Below are 19,572 nucleotides of genomic sequence, written 5' to 3' on the forward strand. Positions count from 1 at the left end.
CAATATTCATTCGGTCATATTGTACTGCGTACTCGGGGGACACCCTGAATTGGTGGCCAGCCAATTGCAGGGCACAACGAGACAAACAACCATTCATGCTCACACTTATACCTAGGGGCAATTTAGAGTATCCAATCAGCCTACCATGTATGTTTTTGGAATGTGGGAGGAAACCGGACTACCCGGAGAAAACCCACAAAGGCCCGGGGAGAACATCCAAACTCCACACAGGTGGACCGACCTGGATTTGAACCCAGTCCCCCACTGCGAGGCCGACGCACTAATTAATCACTTACACGCAGTTCCATTTTCCGAATATAAAAATTCAATATCTTGAAAAGTAAATAAATAAATGCTGGCCGCCGGAGCAATGAAACTAAACTGATGAGTGTGGAGTGTTCGAAATTGCATACTTTCCCCTACATTGCTTTGTATAATGACTATCTTCTTGGACATTGCCGATATGGGACTGTGTTATGCACATTTTTGGTTTATTTTACAAAGGAAAAGACTAAGGTCTGTATCAGTGAAATGTAATCAATCAAATTCTACAAAGTAGCCACTGAGGTGATAATTGGACTTTAAAGGGCCTTGGATTGCTTGAACATAATAATTCTCACACACACATTAAACAAAATCAGTTATACATTTCACTTAAGGCAAATAAAAACAATGCAATTTATAATTGTATTGTTAAAACATTTCAGACATTTGAATAAAAACTGTTCTTTTTAGCAAAAACCTAAAGTAGCTAAAACATGACTATGTTGGCTGATGTTGCATTTTGATTTAAACTCAATGGCGCTAAACCAATCGATTTATCGATCAGATACATGTACATCATTGGTGTAAATCCTCCACTTACCGCCAATGAGCATGGTGCAGATGGAGAAGATCTTTTCTGAGTCCGTGTTGGCAGATACGTTGCCGAAGCCCACGCTCGTCAGGCTGCTTAGGGCGAAGTAGAGCGAGGTCACATAGCTGCTCCGCATGGACGGGCCTCCGCCCAGAACTCCCAAACCTCCTGCTGACGTGCCATCGACGGTTGATGCGTTCCCCCCATAATGGCTAAAATTCCAGGAACCTTGACCCGGTGACTCTGAGCCCGAAACGTTCCCTTGGCTGCTGTTTGCTGGCAAAACACTGGAGGATGTAGGGAAGAGTGCGGCTAGAGGTGAGAAGTATGGTGTTCCCAAACGCTTGGCCAACTCATGCAGCCAACCTTAATAATGGAGAGCAAGGAGAAATGAGAGAGGGATCAGAACAATTTAACAAGTCATTTATGAACAAAAGCTGAGAAAAATATCAATGTAATTTTGTAAATCAGAGAAGCAGCACATAGCATCTCTCAGTTCTCAGTTCTCAGATCAAGGCTTCAATACCCGGTGGATTTCGACCTTCCCGTGTAAAGTTGCATGTTATCCCTGTGTCTGCGTGGGTTTACTCCAGATTCCCCGGTTTATTCCAATCAAACATTCAAAAAATATACAAAACAACGGTTGTCCTGTCTCTTCATGCCCTGTGATTGGCTAGCAACCAATTCAGTGTCCCTTTTGTTATGGATGAAATAACTATGAAATGTTCAAAGATATTTGAATACCAAATTCATCAGTTGCATGTAATTGTATTAGAATTTTCATTTCAGTTTTTGATATGGTTGGTCGCCATTTAAAATAACCTGTTATAGAAAAATAACTAATTTCTTAGAAAATGCAAATGTTTCTTTTTTTACACAAGATAGTAAATACGTATAACATTACCTTAACATACAAGTTGAATTTTTATTAAGTTGGCTACTCATTTTACTTGAAAATAGCCCAATTGCATCCAGAATACATGCCATTTTTCTATCTTGTTTGACAAAATAAAATAGCCATCATCAAATGCCCTTACCCAGGCAACCCGGCCTTACCCTATTTTCATATTTTCTGGAATAGGTAGGACAGTATATATAGCTCAAACTAAGAACCTACTGTCATCCGGGTGTCTGCATTTCAAATGATCTTCTTTACATGCCTGGCAATTAGTTGACACCCAGTGCTAATGATAGTGGATCACATTGTTTGAAAAAAGAAAATACAGTACTATTAACAGTGTTGTTGACTTTCACAGCCAGCATCAAGTTTAAAAGTTTGTGGAGGCATGTCAAAGCATTAACACAACCACAAAAATAAAGAAAAATTCAAATGCTTTCTTGGTGTTTAATCTGAGTAGTCTTTGACAAAGCCTCTGAGAAGTAGTGTCAATGCGAATTAGCATTAAAACTTTCCATGAAGACTTTTGCAATATTCACTCACTAGTCATCAACCAACAAATCCTATCTATGCGGAAATAAGTCATGTAATGCCAATGACGAGACATTTCAAAGGGCGGGGAGAGAGCAACGAATGCAGGCTGATGAATAATTGAGGGAGAGCTTGAGAATGAATGAACATAACGTGGCCAAGCTCAACCTAGCTTCTGACTGCACTACATGAGGGAAGAAAAAACATACAATATGGATGGTGTTGCCCATTGATCCATACATAAGGCTCACTATCTGCAGTATCTATAGAACCTGTCTGCCAGGCTATCTATTGTATCAATCTACCAAGCCAACTACCGAAAAGCAGGTAGCTTCCTGGTGTTTTTCACCTATCTACCAGCATTGTCATTGAGAGGGATTTTCTCGGCGAACAGATTGCATCATTCTCCAAGATTCAGGACTCAAGTGGTCTACGGATTGGTAGATGGTGTCATGTCTGTGTTCTCACTGATTCCTTTTTTCATATCAGGATCTGTTTGAGCCGAATGGGTAGTGCTTTGCTGCACACCTGTGGCATATTAGGTGCACTAAGTATTTAAGGCAGAATTGGTAAGGGTTTGTGATCATCCAGTCAGAGGCATGGAGGCAATCAATCCCTTGCTGGCTTTGTTTATTAACGCAATCCAAATGTGGCAGACTAATCGATTCAGTAGTTTTAATTTCTAAAGATTAATTATTAGATGCCTTACGGCTGACTGACGACCAGTCTAGCTAGGGTGTAGTCTGCCTTTTGCCTGAAGTCAACTGGTATAGGCTTTAGCAATCCCTCCAGACCTGCAAGATGAATGATATTATTACATTTTCAATCGGCAGATTTACTTTTAGAGTGGAGGTTTGTAAATGTATGCTATTTACCATTCAGTAGATCTATGTGAATGGAGCTTAAGATGCATCCGTGCTGGGTAACTTGGGTTGTGTTATAATGCCTAAGCCTCAGACTTTGTACAAATTCATTGTCTTCGGGACTTATGACAAACTTTGAATTTTGTAATCCTTTATAAAACCTTGATAAAACCAATAAGAAGTTGTCTACATACTGTTTCTTTTAACGCATATACCCACTGGTATATCTGGATTTCTTGTATCTGTTTTTTTAAGAAAGCTGATGGCAACGTTACATGAATTATTTTCTTGTACAACTTCAATAGTTATGGATTTGTGAGAATCATGTTTGTTAATTTTAAATACAGAATTCTTGCATTTAATTTATGTGTAAAAACATTTGTCTCACTTTGCACTCTTTTGATGATATAATTTAAATGACAACCTTGACATTTTATGTTGAAATTGCTATTTTACAAAATAAAAGGGGATCCAAGATATGTTTAGCATGCTTTTTCTTTCTTCCCTTCTTCCATAAAAAAAGTATCTGGAAAAAATATTGCATGAGTGATCTAATCCATACCAAGAGTTTTTGTAACCATGACACTGAACAGCTGTGAAAGGTTATATTTTATAACGAGGTCCACTTGAGAATGATTCTATTCCGTGTCAAATATCATATTTTTATTTGAAGTAAAGTACATTATCTTGTTGTAAGAAGGGTGGAGGAAATCAAATCTACTCGTGTTACCTTATCTTCTCACCCATCCATCTATTCTCTCAATGCACTAAACCTTATCAGGATGGCAGAGAAGTAGAACCTGTTCTTGCTTGCAAAGACAAATTACAGTCTGAAATAGTCACTAGTCTGTCACAGGGCACAAATTATGAAATGTGTGAAGTGAACACTCTTTGCCTGCACAAGTCATCATCAATGACGACTGATCTTTTTACACCAAATTGCTACTTTTCAAACGTTGCGGTGAAAAGCATTTTCCAGATGCTAGATGTGTGCTTTTGTTGGACGTAAAGATGTTTTTTTTCTCTTTAAAGAACATTCTAACTGTCCATGTTACTGTACGATTTTGTCCTTAAGACTGCAGCTTTTTTTAATCACTCAATCAGCTATAGTGTAAGAAAGAAAGTTGTATAAGTGCATATATAATAATATGTGATATAATAATTTGCATAAGTGTATATATATAATATGTAATATAATAATTTGCATGCTTTTAATACTACTTTCCCCCCCCCAAAATGTGAGGTCCATAACTAGTGTGCAAACAGCAATTTGATTGGATACATCAGGCAGCAAGCACAAACAAACACATGATGCTGCTTTAAATAACAGTTGACACTGATACTAGATTAAACTGGCTTGTATCAACCTATGTTACAATGCCCCAGGAATTTATTTGAATTCAGTTAAATTAATTACCAACCAGTCTTAAGTGTAGTAATTACTATTAAATTTATTCTTTCATTCATTCGTTTTGTGAACCATTTTATCCTCACTAGGGCCAATTTGGGTGCTGTATCCTATCCCAGCAGACTTCGGGCCAAAGGCGAGGGACACCCTGATTAGGTGGGCAGCCAATCGCAGGGCACGAGGTGGCGGACAACCATTCATGCTCACACTTATACCCAGGGGCAATTTAGAGTGTCGAATCAGTCTACCGTCCATGTTTATGGAATGTGGGAGGAAACAGAAGTACCCAGAGAAAACCCACGCAGGGAGACCATGTAAACTCCACACATTTGGACTGACCTAGATTTGAACCCAAGGCCCCAGAGCTATGAGGCCAACATGCTAACTACTCAAGCTGCCGCACAGCCCCATTTTTTCTTTCTATTCTTATATTAAATTTCAGTTTGCCAGCATCGAGTGGTGAGAACAATGCCTCACAGTTCTGAGAACAAAGGTCCAACCCTGGATGGTGTTGTAAATACAGCACACTCATTTATCAGTATTAATTAACTTTAATTTTTGTTCAAAAAGGTTACTATCAAGGAACCGCACTTGATATGCCCCATTTCTTTTCCCGGGGGTTATGGGATGTTTGTTGAAGCAGACAAAACACCTTGGAATTCGAAGCAGAAGCAACTTTTGTATTCCTGGCAGGGTGTTGGAACAGAGTAGAGCTCTATGGGTTTCTCCTCTGCTGAGGACAACACAGTCAGCAAAGCGTGTGTGCGTGTTTTTTAAAAATTGTTTTTGTATGTAACACCTTTGGACTTTCAGTCTTTTGGAACATCTGCTGATGTAAATCGATAGAGTACACTGCTGAAAGGATAATAGTGCGGATAATAGCGCGCACAATAGTACAGTATTCGTCAATTGGTGGAAAAAGGGAGATGAAAAGTGAACACAGTGGATGGCAAGCTAATAAGGAAAACAAAACAAACTACGTAAATGATAAAATGTTTTCTTAGTCGTCAAAGGTGGTTAAAAGAATAGATTTATTTGAAAGGTGACTTTTTTCTATACAAAAATAAAATGTTAGGGGCGATAACCTACTATGTAGTGACCATGTACTGAATTAGACAAAATGTACAGACAACATTTAAAAGTTATCTCCTACCCTTTTGAAAACCTTCTACAAGAAAAATACCTATATCAAAAGTTTTTACAGTTTCACATCTTTCTAAAATTATGTGAAAGAATCAGCTCATGAGTGAAATCAATGTAACTTTAAACTTTAACTTTCAACTTATTTTTTTTTTAATTTATCATTGCACCATGTGTAAAGCTATGAAACCAAATGTCTTCCTGCTTAATTTTGAAAAGGCCTCAATGTTGGAGGACAACTCACCAATGTCCCAGGATCCTGGACTCTCGATTTCCTTGCGTCCAATGAAGTACCATACGCAAGCCATCCAATGGGCCAGCAGAGCAAACATGGACATAAGCAGGGTGAGGACTACAGAGCTGTACTGCGAGTAACGTTCCAACTTCTGCAGGAGTCGTAGTAGACGAAGCAGACGGACAGTCTTCAATAGGTGCACCCCAAAGTACTGCGGAAGATAGCCTAACATTAATATAATATCTCCAATTTTCATAATTCCCCAAAAAAGAATAACATCCTAACCAAAACACCGGCACCTATCAAGTAGACACATGATCAGAATTGTCATATAACCATATTTTCCGCACTATTTTTAAGGGGAAACTAAACGACATCAATTTTCTCTATAGTTAAAAACCAATGTTAATACATTTGGTACAGTCGCTTTTGTTTTCAATTACAGAGGTCAAACATTATCTGTACTTTTTCACCAGGTTTGCATCCTGTCTTATGTGCAGAAAAACACTCACATGGTGCTACCACCCTCATGCTTCATTGTAGGGATGGTGTTCTTGGGATGGCACTCATCGTTCTTCTTCTTCCAGTGGAATTATGACCATAAAGTTTTATTTTGGTCTCATAAAACCACAAAATGTTCTCTCATGACTCCTCTGTATAATCCAAATTTTCAAAAGCAAATTGAAGACAGATCTGGCATATGCTGTTTTAAGCAGAGGAACCTTTGGTGCCATGCATGATTTCAAACTATGATGAGTGAGTGTATTACCAACAGTCACCTTGGAAACAGTGATCCCATCTCTTTTCAGAGCATTGACCATGTCGTCTCGTGTAATTTTAGGCTTATTCCTTTCTTAGGATCATTGAGGCCCAACGAGGTGATATCTTGCATGGAGCTCCACTCCGATTAACATTTTCTAATATTTCCTCCAATAGGTGACCCTCGGAATTTTATCTGATGGACAGGTGTTCAAATACTTACGTATTTGAATAAATCGTTAAAAAAAACAAATCATACATTGGGATTTCTTAGATTGTTTCTCTCACAGTGGACATGTACATACCTACTACTACCACTAAGACCACTACCGCTACTACCACTACTACCACCACTACTAATACTAAGATCACTAGTTTTACTACTACTACTACTAAGACCTCTACCTCTATCACCACTACTACTACCAAGACCATTACCTCTACCACAACTACTACTAAGACCACTACCTCTACCACCACCACTACTACTACTAAGACCACTACCTCTACCACTACTACTACTAAGACCACTACCTCTACCACTACTACTACTAAGACCACTACCTCTACCACAACTACTACTAAGACCACTACCTCTAATACTACTAAGACCATTACCTCTACTACTACTAAGACCACTACCTCTACTACTACTAAGACCACTACCTCTACTACTAAGACCACTACTACTATTACTAATACTACCACCACTACCACCATCTTCCACTACTAGCCCCATCATTACTACTTCTACTGTTTTATAATCCAGTCCGCCTATATATAAAACAGCTTATTTAGATAGACCATTCATGGAAGGTGCGTGTTATAGTGCGGAAAATACAGTACTTGGAAAAAGAGAGACATTTCCGATAACTTTTTATATTTGTATATTCTCCAAATTAGAGTACAATCTACACAACATGACTACTCTGAAGCGGTCTTCTATGACGCTAAATTGTATTATTATTCCTAAATCAGGACTAATTACAAATGCAACACTCACCACGCTGACATTGAAGGCATAGAGTAGGTCAAAGGGTAGGGCAGCAATGAGGTCCACAAAAAGCCACGTGGTAACGTAGTGAATGCAGATAGAGCGAGCGTCATACACCACCTGACCCGAGGTGCTAACGAAGGTTGTCCGAAAGTTCAGCACGATATCTGCAGGTGACAAATGACACAACAAAAATTATTCTGTGTCTAACACAAAAAAATCACATTGTCTTATACATTGAACTACTTTATTGCAAAATTATTTGACTTAAATCGCATGACAATAATTTTTCATATAAAAGATTTACGTGGAACTGATGGGTAAAGAATAAAGAAATATACAAGTTTGGAGCCTTAAGGGCAAGCACTCCTTAGGTCCTATAAATGTTTAAAATTTAAAGTATGTATTTTTAGAACATAACAGCTTTTATTGCCATTGATCTTCACAAGCACAGAGCAACAAAATGTTGAAATCCTCATAAGAGAACAGTGACATTAACAACAGACATATAAAGGGGGGTCGGTGGAGTGGCTTTCGGCGCTGCTAATTGCCACAATGAAAGCAAAATAAGACATTGCATGAAGTGGGAAGAAAAGTATGGAAGAGACATCTCAACATTCAGGTAACACAATAAAATTAAAACAAAAAATTCTAAGAACTACATTTAGGTTGAGGCGGCCGAGCGCTTGAATGGTTAGCGCGTCATCCTCATAGTGGGGACCTGGATTCAAAGTCGGTCCACCTATGTGAAGTTTGCATGTTCTCCCTTGGATTGCGTGGGTTTTCTCTGGTTACTCCAGTTTCTTCCCACATTCCAAAGCATGAATGGTAGGCTGATTGGACACTCTAATGTGCTCCTAGGTATGAGTGTGGGCGTGAATAGTTTTTTATTTGACTGAGCTCTACGATTGGCTGGCCACAAATTCAGGGTGTCCCCCACCTCTGGCCCAAAGTCAGCTGGGATTGGCTCCAGCATGTGAGGATAAAGTGGTTCAGAAAATGAGATGAGACATTTAAAGTTGAGCGAGGGATGTGTTTGGGGTCAAGTAAAAGGAAAAGTTAAAAAAAACAACTTTTTTAAAGGTAGATTTGCCATTAATCAGATTTTTTGTGTTGTTTTTGCAAAAGAGAGTGATAGTCAGGACTACAAAGATTAAATTCTATATGCAATACACCTTTACTAATTGCTTTGAACCTGTAGGAATGAATACTTGGAATTCGGGGGGAAAAAAACTATGCTTTGATTTGACCAAAATGAATATCAAGTGGGCGGGTGTTCGAGTGGATAGCATTACAGCCTCATAGTTCTAGGATTAAGAGTTTGATCCTAAAGCATACTTGTTAGGCTGGTTGAAGACTCAAAATTGCCTCTAGGTATGAGTGTGAGCGTGAATGGTTGTTCATCGCCTTAGTCCGAGTGATTGGCTCGGTGTCCTCATTTTGGTTTTATTAGTTGGCTGGGATAGGCTCCACCACCCCTTGTGAGGCTAACCAGTTTGGGAAATGAAATAATGAATAACAACTGAAAAAAAATCTTATTAGATTATTTTAAAATAGTTTGATACCCAATTCTGTTCAGAACAGATGTCTTATTGACTGACTCAAGGGCCCACCACTACAGTGGGTGGATGGAGTAATTTGATGAAGAACTAGCATTCACACTTTTTGCATTAAGAACAATTGCTAATCTATGGGCGATGGTTCACATTTCCGTTGCTGCGACTAGCGGGCTTCTTATTTTCTAGGAAATGACTGAAGCCATCAGATTTAATGTTCACTTGCAAGTGGCTCATATTACTCACTTTGATTTTTATCATGATGGCAATTTATTTGAATACTAATTCAAAAGGACTGTATTATCACACTCCTAAACTATGACAGTAAAAAATGATCAGTTATATAAATTGGCATCTAAGCTCAAAATGTTTCCTGGAGTCTCACCTAGCATGAACAAAATCTCCACCAGGATGTCACTGACACTTGGGGGACTTCTGGGGGTGCTGCCTTCATCTCGCCCGCCCACCACAGTGAAGCACACATTATAGGGCACAGTGACAGCCACGTAGAAGGTAGCCAACAGGATCAGCCAGTCCCAGCCGGCTTTGAAGGTGCCGTAGTGGAGTAGGATGAACCGCGACTTCTGGATCGCTGCTACCTTGTACTCTGGGATTGGAGGTTTCTCCCCGAACATGTTCTGCACAGGGAAGGGCAGGAATATGCAATGTCTCATGCATTATAATGGCTATGCACACAGCCCCAACCCTTGGCCACAGCAGTATTGTCACTCACAAATGTTTTTAGTCCAAACACCTGTGACTAGATGACATGACTAGCATACATTTATTTCCTGAAAATTAAATAGCACTTGCGTATAAATGTGAAATTACTTAATAAAAATCCAAATGATAAAAGTGAAATTACTTAAAAATCCAAATTATATTAAGTAAAAAAAATGTTAATAAATATAACCTTCCCAGCATACAATTAAAACTATTAAACATTTGCAATCAAGTAATACTAAGAGACATATTCAATATTCTTTTTTTCTTCTGAAAATGCAGAGCACAAAATAGCAATTAGAAAAACTAGACATCAAGTTTAACACATCACCCCAAAAATATAACAAAAATCTGATTCAAATTATAGTTATACATTTCAATTGAAAATATAGCAAATGTAATCCCTTTCTCCCCCAATTTGGATTAAATATGTCCTTTTTTTGTGAACAAATCAATCCAAAATAGCATTTTAAGGTGACCATTTCTTGTCATTTAATGAAAATTGATTAATTCTTGTGGTAATGGACATGCCTGGTGTCTGAATCATTTAATTGTGTCTGGTTCATGTTATATAGTTCTACTATTTTTATAACAATGTGTTGACCAATTGCTTGAAAAATATCTTACTCTGGCCAAGATGCACTCAATGAGTTTGACATTTATACCGTCTCGTTCAATCTAAATAAATACCTTATTTTCTGGCCTATAAATCGCAGATGTTTTTTTGTTTTTAAAGGGGGTCCTTGGTAGTCCGATTTAGGCTGTTAAATAAAAACACGACTTAAAATCGAAATTTAAATTATTTTTGCCATTGGCGATGATGACAAATATAATGAGATAGCAGAATAAACCCTTTAAAAGTATTCTTTGGATGTCCTGAAGGGTATATTTTGATTCCACTACCTTAGTGGCTAAAAGCAAGAGTGATGATTCACAGAAACAGTGATGGAAAAAACTCAGCAAACAGCTTTTAAAGTCCAAACTTTGTAAGAATTTTATATTTTTACAAAATGGTGTGGCAATAAAGTTCATGTGTATAAAAGAACATGAAATATAAGAATAATGCTACCAAATGTCTACTCAAGAGCATGCCCAAAAACCCTTTTTACATACACTTTTATTTGCCTACTCACATTGTTGAGGTTGAGTTTGCTTTTATCTTGTTTTTGGAGATGTCCAGAAAGGTGGTAGAGGACAGCTCGACTGCGACGGCGGTTTGCATTAAAGCCAGGCGGCCGTGTAACCCGATGAACTTCCAGACCCGTCTCCTCATCTGTAGATTACATAACAGGTTCAAACAAATATTCAAAGATTATAATTGTGGCTTGTTTAAAAGAATAAATGTGTGTTTGAACGACACTCGATGAGAAGAGGGAACTGCATTTCACTCTAATATTTTGTGTCACTGCCTTTATCTTAGATTACACTATGTATTCAGTGTGGCAATGTTTCAATACGTTTTTTCAATGTCACAGCATTTATTTTCATCAAGTGTTTTCATTCATATTTCAGCAAGATGTTGCAAAGATGACGTTTTGTGAATTTTTTACTAGTGCCTTCAGCTATGTCTGAATCAATCCAACCCTCAAAAACTATTTTATGGCTATAAAAGCTTTACTGCAGCTACAGCTGCGACACACAAAAACATCAATAATAACCACATACAATTGAAATATTATTTAGGAATATAGCCATATTTTCCTCACGAAAAATCCTTTTTATCTGTACACAAAATACATCCTTCTTTCTTTCCTCCTTTTCTATATCGCCATCGAAGCTAATACTGAAACCTGAGCTTGTCTTGTCGTAATTCTGGCATGTTTTATTCGATTTAGTGCTGAAAATGTTCGTTCCTGGTTGTGTCAGGGTTGCTTGCTTCGGAGTTGTCCAAACCTTTCTTATTGATGTCCAGCTTCTTTTCTTGAAAAGTCCAATCATAGTTGGTGAAAGTGATGACGTATCCCTATGCCTGCGAGAAGGCATTGGTGCTGCCAACTCGAAATTTGATCGGTTAAAGCAACAGTTTTATCTATGCTTGTTTTATGCAGCAGAGCCTGCAGAATCAATTGTGAAGGCCTCAAGTCAGGTTTCTGACCCTGGCAACAAATAATAGCTGAAATGTGATTGGTTAGATGCTTAAATATAAAAACACATCTGGAAGCAGCACAACCAGGGGAAAAGCAATGTAAGGAAGCCGACAAACAATTTTGAATTATTTGATAAGTATTCATGGACGAAACAATTAACACCAGTCTGTGATTCAGGCATTTTTTAGGCCAGCAGAGAAGGTCTTGCAGGCTTTGACGGTCCACCACTGGGTCTGATGCGTCTAAATTTACCATAAATAGGCAGATGAAGTGATTTACACATCATGCCTATTGTCATCATGCCTTACACTGTACTTGCCTGTGGTGGCAGTGTAATGATCTGGGGTTACCATAGTTGGTCAGGTCTAGGCTCAGAAAGTGAATGTTGCTCAATGAACGAGGTTAGCTGAATATCTTAATAAATGTTGACCAGAGGAGTTGTGTGTGTCTCGATATTTCACCATTTGAATATGTAGGCTTCTGGTAATGCTAGGATAATTCTTTCATTCATTTTCCATGCTTCTTATTCACACGGGGGTCGCAGAGGTTTTGGAGCCTATCTCAGCTAATTATGGGCAGTAGCCAGTTGACAGCCTGAATGGGTGAATAGCCAATCGCAGAGCGCAAATTAACAAAGAACAAGTCACGCTCACACTCATAACCAGGGACAATTTGCAGTATTCAACAAGCCTGCTATGCATGGTTTTGGGATGCCTGATGAAACTAGAGTTCCTGAAGAAAACACAGGCATGGGATGAACTGGATTGAATTCTTAATCTCAGAATTGTCAGGCTGAGGCAGTAACCACTCTCTTTCACCGTGCTGCTGTCATGCCATACAGTACATTATATTATTTTCAGATAGCGTCCCTTGAGTGGTTTGTGATCAATAAAGGCCTTTGTTTATCAATATTCCACTTGGATTGCAGGGAGGAAAATATGTAACAAAAAGGAAAGGCCTCAAGGAGGACTATAGCTTGCTTCTTCATTTTCACACATCTACTGCTGTCTCAAGGGTCTTAATAAGAAGCAGGAGGGTGAGGGAAGGCTGGACATACATTTTGAATTATTAAGGTACTGTTTTCATGCAATTTGTGTTATGTGCACAACCAAGCAGGGGCTCACACCATTTTTGTTGCCTCTTTCATTTTGTTGTGCTGCAAAAAACATTGCTGCATTTTAGCTGTAATAAATGGGCTTTTCTCTACGATTGTCTTTTACACAGAACCCTGTATAGAACAACGAAGGTGCGGTACTGCAATATTTTTGCAAAAGTGCATTGCAACACAGCATTCTGCAGTAATAGAATTGATGTCACCAAAAAAGCAGGACATTACTAGCGGTTATGGGCAGTGTGAAAATGGCTTTGTTTGCTCTATGAATGTTTTGGGCATTAATTAACATGATTGGAAATTATTCCCAAACTAATAACCAGTCCATAGTCTTGTATTTTAAAGAAATGGTAAGATATCACCCAATAGAAGTCCTTATCAAAATACATTTTCAATATTAGTACTATTGTACTGTACTGTACATTTTAGAGCATCAGCAGGTCTGAGTAAAAATGCAGCAACTAAATTTATATGAAAACAATGTATTTATATTTGTCTTATACTACGTGTAAGATGACGTATGCTATAATATTTTCATGTCGACATCGATACCCTAAAAACAATTGATTCTGCGATACAATTTTGCTACTAAATAAATAAATATACATCTCATTGTTTTACTCATAGACACTTTCAGTGCCATTGTTGATGACAGACGTCTATCTTGTCACAATTAAGAACATTTTTAACTCTTTAAATTACTTTATCGCTGGTACACATCCAATCATTTTGAAGTGGGAGGCTGGTAGCGAATTAACATTCATTACAAAAGCAGCCGTAGATTTAACAAGGAATCTGCAACAAAGTATTCTACATTTCTATCAAGAGTAGTAGAAAAATCAAGTTCACCCCAAGACACCAAATATCCGGTGATCTGTGGTTGTGCAGTTTTGAAACTGTTGCAATCAAATATTGTATCCACATACAACAATTCACCAAAACCTTTGACTATAAAGATATACACTTTATCAGCCTGTAAAAATATACAGTAATACTCACTTGATGACTGTATAAATTAGTATTCAAAGTAGAGGAAAAAAGTAACATCTATAGTCCTGAAAACTAGTCTAAATACAGCTCAATCACCTGTGTCAGGTCCTTGTTCTGAATCCTGGTCTTTCTTCTTGTCGGTGATGTCTTTGTGGGACACCAGGAATAGGACCACCTCACCCTTCTCATTCTTGATGGGTACAATGTCCAGAAGGCACCAGAACTGTGTGCCTGTATGCAGAAGAATAATAGTAAACATACAATCCATTACATATATCTACAGAACACATTTAAACTTTCTTTCAAAAGTGCAGAGTAGTTTTTTGTTTATTACACTGGCATTAAAGAGTCCAATACATACTGGCTTGACTGCTAAAACAGGCTGAGTGTTCTTATTCTTGAGGGCTGATTAGCTATATCCTGGATTCAATATATAGCATTTTTTTCATGATCTTTGTGTTATGTGTGTCTGTTGACAGGTTTCTCCAGAATGCTGCTGATAGAATGTTTATTAGTACTACGACATGAGTACACTTACCCTTGGCTGTGCACTCAGCTCGTCCCGTCAGTCGCAAACTTATGGCCAAACACAAATAAGGTTTCCTAGCCAGATGGCTTTAAATTAGATACGATTACCGGTACCTACATCCTAAAAGCATTGACAGAGTTTGTGCTGTGAGGGTTGCTTATCCCCTGCAAATAGGTATATTATTAATACAACTTGTGGTTAATGAGGCCATTTATTCTTCTAATAAAAAAGGTAGCCCTGCGGCTTGAGTAGTTAGTGTGTCAGCCTCACAGCTCTGGGTTTAAATCCAGGTCGGTCCACCTCTATGGAGTTTACATGTTCTTCCGGGCCTGCGTGGGTTTTCTTTGGGTACTCTCCCACATTCCAAAAACATGCATGGTAGGCTGATTGGAGGGTTCAATCAACAAAAAATGCATGTCTTTGGGAAGGAAGCTGGAATAACGGAAGAAAACCCATGTAGACAGGAAAACAGACAAACTCAGAAGATGAATGAATGAAATTAAAAAGGTTCTTCAATTTAGTTGGTGAATTAAACATTTTAAAGTAAATTTTTCTTGTTGGCTAGCAGAGGCTCCAGCATCCCGGCTCAGAAAATGGATGAATGTATGTTCAGTTTCAAAGGCCATGATTTGAATCCAACAATACAGCTTTAACTTATGTATAATTCAGATACAGTTTTAGGTTTCACCTATTCAAGTTTCAGATTCAGTTTAGAAAATCTGATTCAGTTTCTGATGGCACAAGTATCAGCCCATTCTATTTACTGAAGTGTGAAATGGAAAATAATTATGTAGAGTTAGGCTGCCAGGCAACTAGATGAATGATTGGCACATCAGCCTTACAGTTCTGGGGTTGAGTGTTCGATCTCAGGTAACCGAACAGTGCGTAGTTTGCATGTTTTCTCCGGCCTTGTATGGGTTTTCTTCATATGGTCTGGTGTCCTCCCACATCCCAAAAACATTCAAGGTAGGCTGGTTGAACACTCTAAATAGCCTCTAGGTATGAGTGTGAGCGTGAATGGTTGTCTCTCTCTCAGTAGCCAGCCAATCACTGGGCGTCCCCCCATTTTCGGCCCGAAGTCAGCTGGGATTGGCTCCAGCACCCATCGCGACCCTAATGAGGATATAGCAGTTCAGAAAATGAATGAATGAATAAATAATATTTTAACTATGCAGAACAATTTGTTCCAACTAATGGAGAGCAGTTGATTCGTGTAGCGAAGGCAAAGCCTGGTAGTTGAGATGGCAAAAAGGATTTGGTTTTACCAGCTTTGAGGCAATTTGTTGAGCCTAAAGGTATGAAGTCATTTGTCTTCTGGCCAAGATTCACCCTCCCACCAACCAAGGAATTTTTTGTCTCCTTAAACAGCCTGACGGACAGGCCGAGAGGCAGGCGGACAAACAAACCAACATGCTATCCAAAGCCCTCATTCTTAAAAATTGGATCACTTTGTCCCTGTTTCAACTTTCTCTGTGACAACTGAAGCGATTACTAAAAGATACGGTCAAACAAAGCCAATATATTTATGTATTGGTAATGCTTTTGTTTTGAGTTCCTGTGACTCTTAATCCCTCGCAGACGATGCATGGCAGTTAAGGATACTGTTTCCTGCATGACCTTCCCAACCCCAGTGTAGCAAATGTGTGTGAATAATACAGGAGGACAGAGTGCCTGATTAACCTTATTAAACATATTGTCCTTGTTTGTTTGGAGTAAAATGGTAAAATTAAGCAGCAACATGATACTGCTGTTTTGTTTCAATAATATTTGTCAGAGACTAAGAAGCGTAAGATAACAAAGGAAATACAATTGGCAAATAGGTGGCATAATATTTATTTACGATTGCAGTAAATATATTAAATATATTTTTTTGTCAGTAGACAGTGTTGTATTGTGAGTTTAATTCAGCCATGATCTGTCCATGTGATTACCCATTGAGTTTCCCCGCCCCTGGTATATCTTCTGCTTGCTGCCTCTTGTGTTCCTAATTCTCAAGTCAATCCAAGTCTGTCTAGTTCAGGGGTGGGCAAACTTTTTAGGCCGGGGGCCACATTGACTTTAAAAATTTGACAGATGGGCCAGGTCAGCACAAGATATGATACATATAAAAAACTGCATCCGTTAACAGTACATATGAAACATAAACAGAAAAAAAGTACTAAAGTATTAACATACTCATCATTCATCATTAAAGTAAAAAGTATAAAGTACAAAGTAAAGTAAAAAATGATTGTAATAAGAAATATTAAAATGTAATTTAAAAAAAAGATAGAGGGGCTGTAAAACACGAAAAACAAATAAGAGAGGACAGAGCTACTGCCACTGGCTTCCGCGTGACGGCGCCACCTTGGGGGAAAAATTTAAAAAATAAAAAATACATTATTTGGACAACGTCGGCGGGCCGGATTAAAACACCTCGAGCGTTGGATGTGGCCCGCGGGCCGTAGTTTGCCCATGTCTGGGCTAGTTAAACCCTGTGTTTTTTAGTCTTTGTCGAATTGTCCGCAATGTCCGTGTCACATGACATTGCTCTGCGTTTCTATGCCATGATCCTCGTTTCCCCGTGCCTACCGTCAATCCTTGTTATTTTCCTGATACCCTCGCCATGTTTTATTAAAAGTTTTGTTAGCGCACTATTTCCATGTCCTTGATTACTTCCCCGCATTTGGGCCTATCTACGCTCCACGCCCGAGCTTACGTCACAATGTTAAAAGGAGTAGAGCCATGTGGACTCTAGAGGGTTGTTCAAAACCCAACTTTGACAACTGAGACACCATGGAGAGAGAGCAGCAGAGATAAATTAGAGATAGACTCACATGCTATTGCAGATGTGCCCGTGAACATTGCCTGCAGGCAGTAAGATTGGGAGGATGTTCAGCTGAATAAAAGTGAAATGTGTTTGCTCACAGTTTTTCTCAAGTCAATTCATAAGTAAATTCATTCATTTTCTGAAACGCTTTATCCTCACAAGGGTTGCGGGGGGTGCTGAAGCCTATCCCAGCTGACTTTCAGGCACGAAGCGCTGGACACCCTGAATCGGTGGCCAGCCAATCGCAGATAACCATTCATGCAAACACTCATACCTAGGAGAAATCTAGAGGGTCCAAACCATATCATGCATGTCTTTAGAATGTGGGAGGAAACCGAAGTACCCGGAGAAAACCCACGGAGGCCGGGGGACACCATGCAAACTCCCCACAGGTGGACTTGGATTTGAATGTAAGACTCCAGAACTGAGAGGCTGCCAGAAACCACTTATCCGCCGGGCCGTCCATTTACAAGTACAGACAAAGGCATATCATTTGGATCAGGAATGTAACATGTGTAACGCGGGTAAGGCCTGAACAAACACTAAAAGCCCATTATATGTTGAAAAATGTAAGGCGTTACTTATTTACAGCAAAAAAGTAGTTTTTTTAATGTAATGTAACACATGTAATGGCACTAGTTCTAATAGGAAGTTACTTTTTAATCAGAAAAAAAGACCATTGATAGTGTTTTAATTTGACGCACCTTCTTTCTTGTAGAAGACCAGTTCAGTTTTGAACTCGCGCCTGTCATCCAGGGCTCCTTGGATTTGCGAAGTGAAGCGGTCACTGGTCTCAGGGCCATACAAGAAGTGGCAGGCACAGCTCTTCTGCATGAGCTCTGCACGAGCATAGCCAGTGAGCTCACAGAAGCCATCTGAGCAGTAAACGATGGGGTAGAGCGACTGCACCTGTGCATTGCCCAGCACAAAGTTGCTGTCTGAGACACAAGACATGAAAAAACACATCAAAATGCATGACTGTATCACCGTGCATCAGAAAAAAAACTCAAATGTTCAAGAATTATCATCCCAAATACAAGCATGAATTTGCGTTTTAGTTCGAGGACACAACAGGGCCAGGGTGGCTTAAGCAAAGACGATATTTTCTAGAATATAATCACACCTGAGTGTAAGTTGCAATAGCCAAAGAATACATAATGAAGAGAAAAAATATATGTCACACAAGTATTATTTTTATACATTGGCCCAAAGGCAGTTGAGATAGGCTCCCGCACCACCCACAACCCTAGTGAGGATAAAAGGGTTCAGAAAATGAGAGATGAGATAAAATCTGCAAGTTGATGCACTAACATTTGCTTCTGTACTTAAAGTAGACTCATGTTTTATTTGGACATAAATTTAAGGCCTGTCGTACCCACAGTGCTTTTTTAATCTTTTAGAGAAAACGAGGTGGAAGATTTGTAATCTAAAAAAACACACTGGCCAGAATAAATAGGCTTTCTTTTTAATGGTATGGTTTAGTACTTTTTGCATTTAAAGGTTATTTCTAAAATAAATGCAAATATATATACATTATAGTTTTAGGTGAAAAAAATCACCTTAACATTTTTATTTACTAATGCAAACATTTTGATCTGTCTCTTAAATTATGATTTAACATTATTTATTCATTCTTAAATCTTTAAATTAAACATGATTTTACATTAGCCTTACTCTTGAGTTTTGTGTTTGAATTTAATTAAAAAAAAGAAGTGATTGTCATGACCCCCTGGGGTGCGTGACGAGGACAGAACCCAGGATTATAGGGAGGAAAAAAGCAGCAAAAGTGCTGGCGCAAAACTCAGGGATTTAATGACAAAATTGATTCTTGCAAAAGTGACAAATAAACAGGGGAGGACTCACACCGACGAAGAGGCAAAAACATGACTTCCTTGCACAAAGTAATACTACTCCCATAAAAACTTCACCAAACACTTGAGTTGAAATACCTGAACAAGGGGTCTAATCAGAAAATAGAAACAACTGACCAGGAGAGGAAAGGGAAGCCAGAAGGGACAAAAAAGGCAAAAAGCACACACAATGACCAAGCACACACAAAGAAAACACACGCACACACCTCCAC

The 19,572-nt window shown here is 38.7% G+C and overlaps 1 protein-coding gene across 1 annotated transcript in view; it reads right to left on the reverse strand.

Annotated features, from left to right (window-relative positions):
- The window catches only part of kcnh3 (potassium voltage-gated channel, subfamily H (eag-related), member 3), a 99,766-nt gene that overhangs the window by 25,973 nt on the left and 54,221 nt on the right, over positions 1 to 19,572 (reverse strand). The window contains exons 2-8 of the mRNA XM_077728433.1: positions 18,194 to 18,427; positions 14,248 to 14,382; positions 11,097 to 11,236; positions 9,626 to 9,878; positions 7,694 to 7,851; positions 5,941 to 6,142; positions 866 to 1,222 (exon numbers count right to left, since the gene is read on the reverse strand). Of these exons, the coding sequence (XP_077584559.1) occupies positions 866 to 1,222; positions 5,941 to 6,142; positions 7,694 to 7,851; positions 9,626 to 9,878; positions 11,097 to 11,236; positions 14,248 to 14,382; positions 18,194 to 18,427 (1,479 nt within the window). The remainder of the gene's footprint in view (positions 1 to 865; positions 1,223 to 5,940; positions 6,143 to 7,693; positions 7,852 to 9,625; positions 9,879 to 11,096; positions 11,237 to 14,247; positions 14,383 to 18,193; positions 18,428 to 19,572) is intronic.

This window comes from Stigmatopora nigra, chromosome 11 (assembly GCF_051989575.1).
Source record: "Stigmatopora nigra isolate UIUO_SnigA chromosome 11, RoL_Snig_1.1, whole genome shotgun sequence".
NCBI classification, from domain to species: domain Eukaryota; kingdom Metazoa; phylum Chordata; class Actinopteri; order Syngnathiformes; family Syngnathidae; genus Stigmatopora; species Stigmatopora nigra.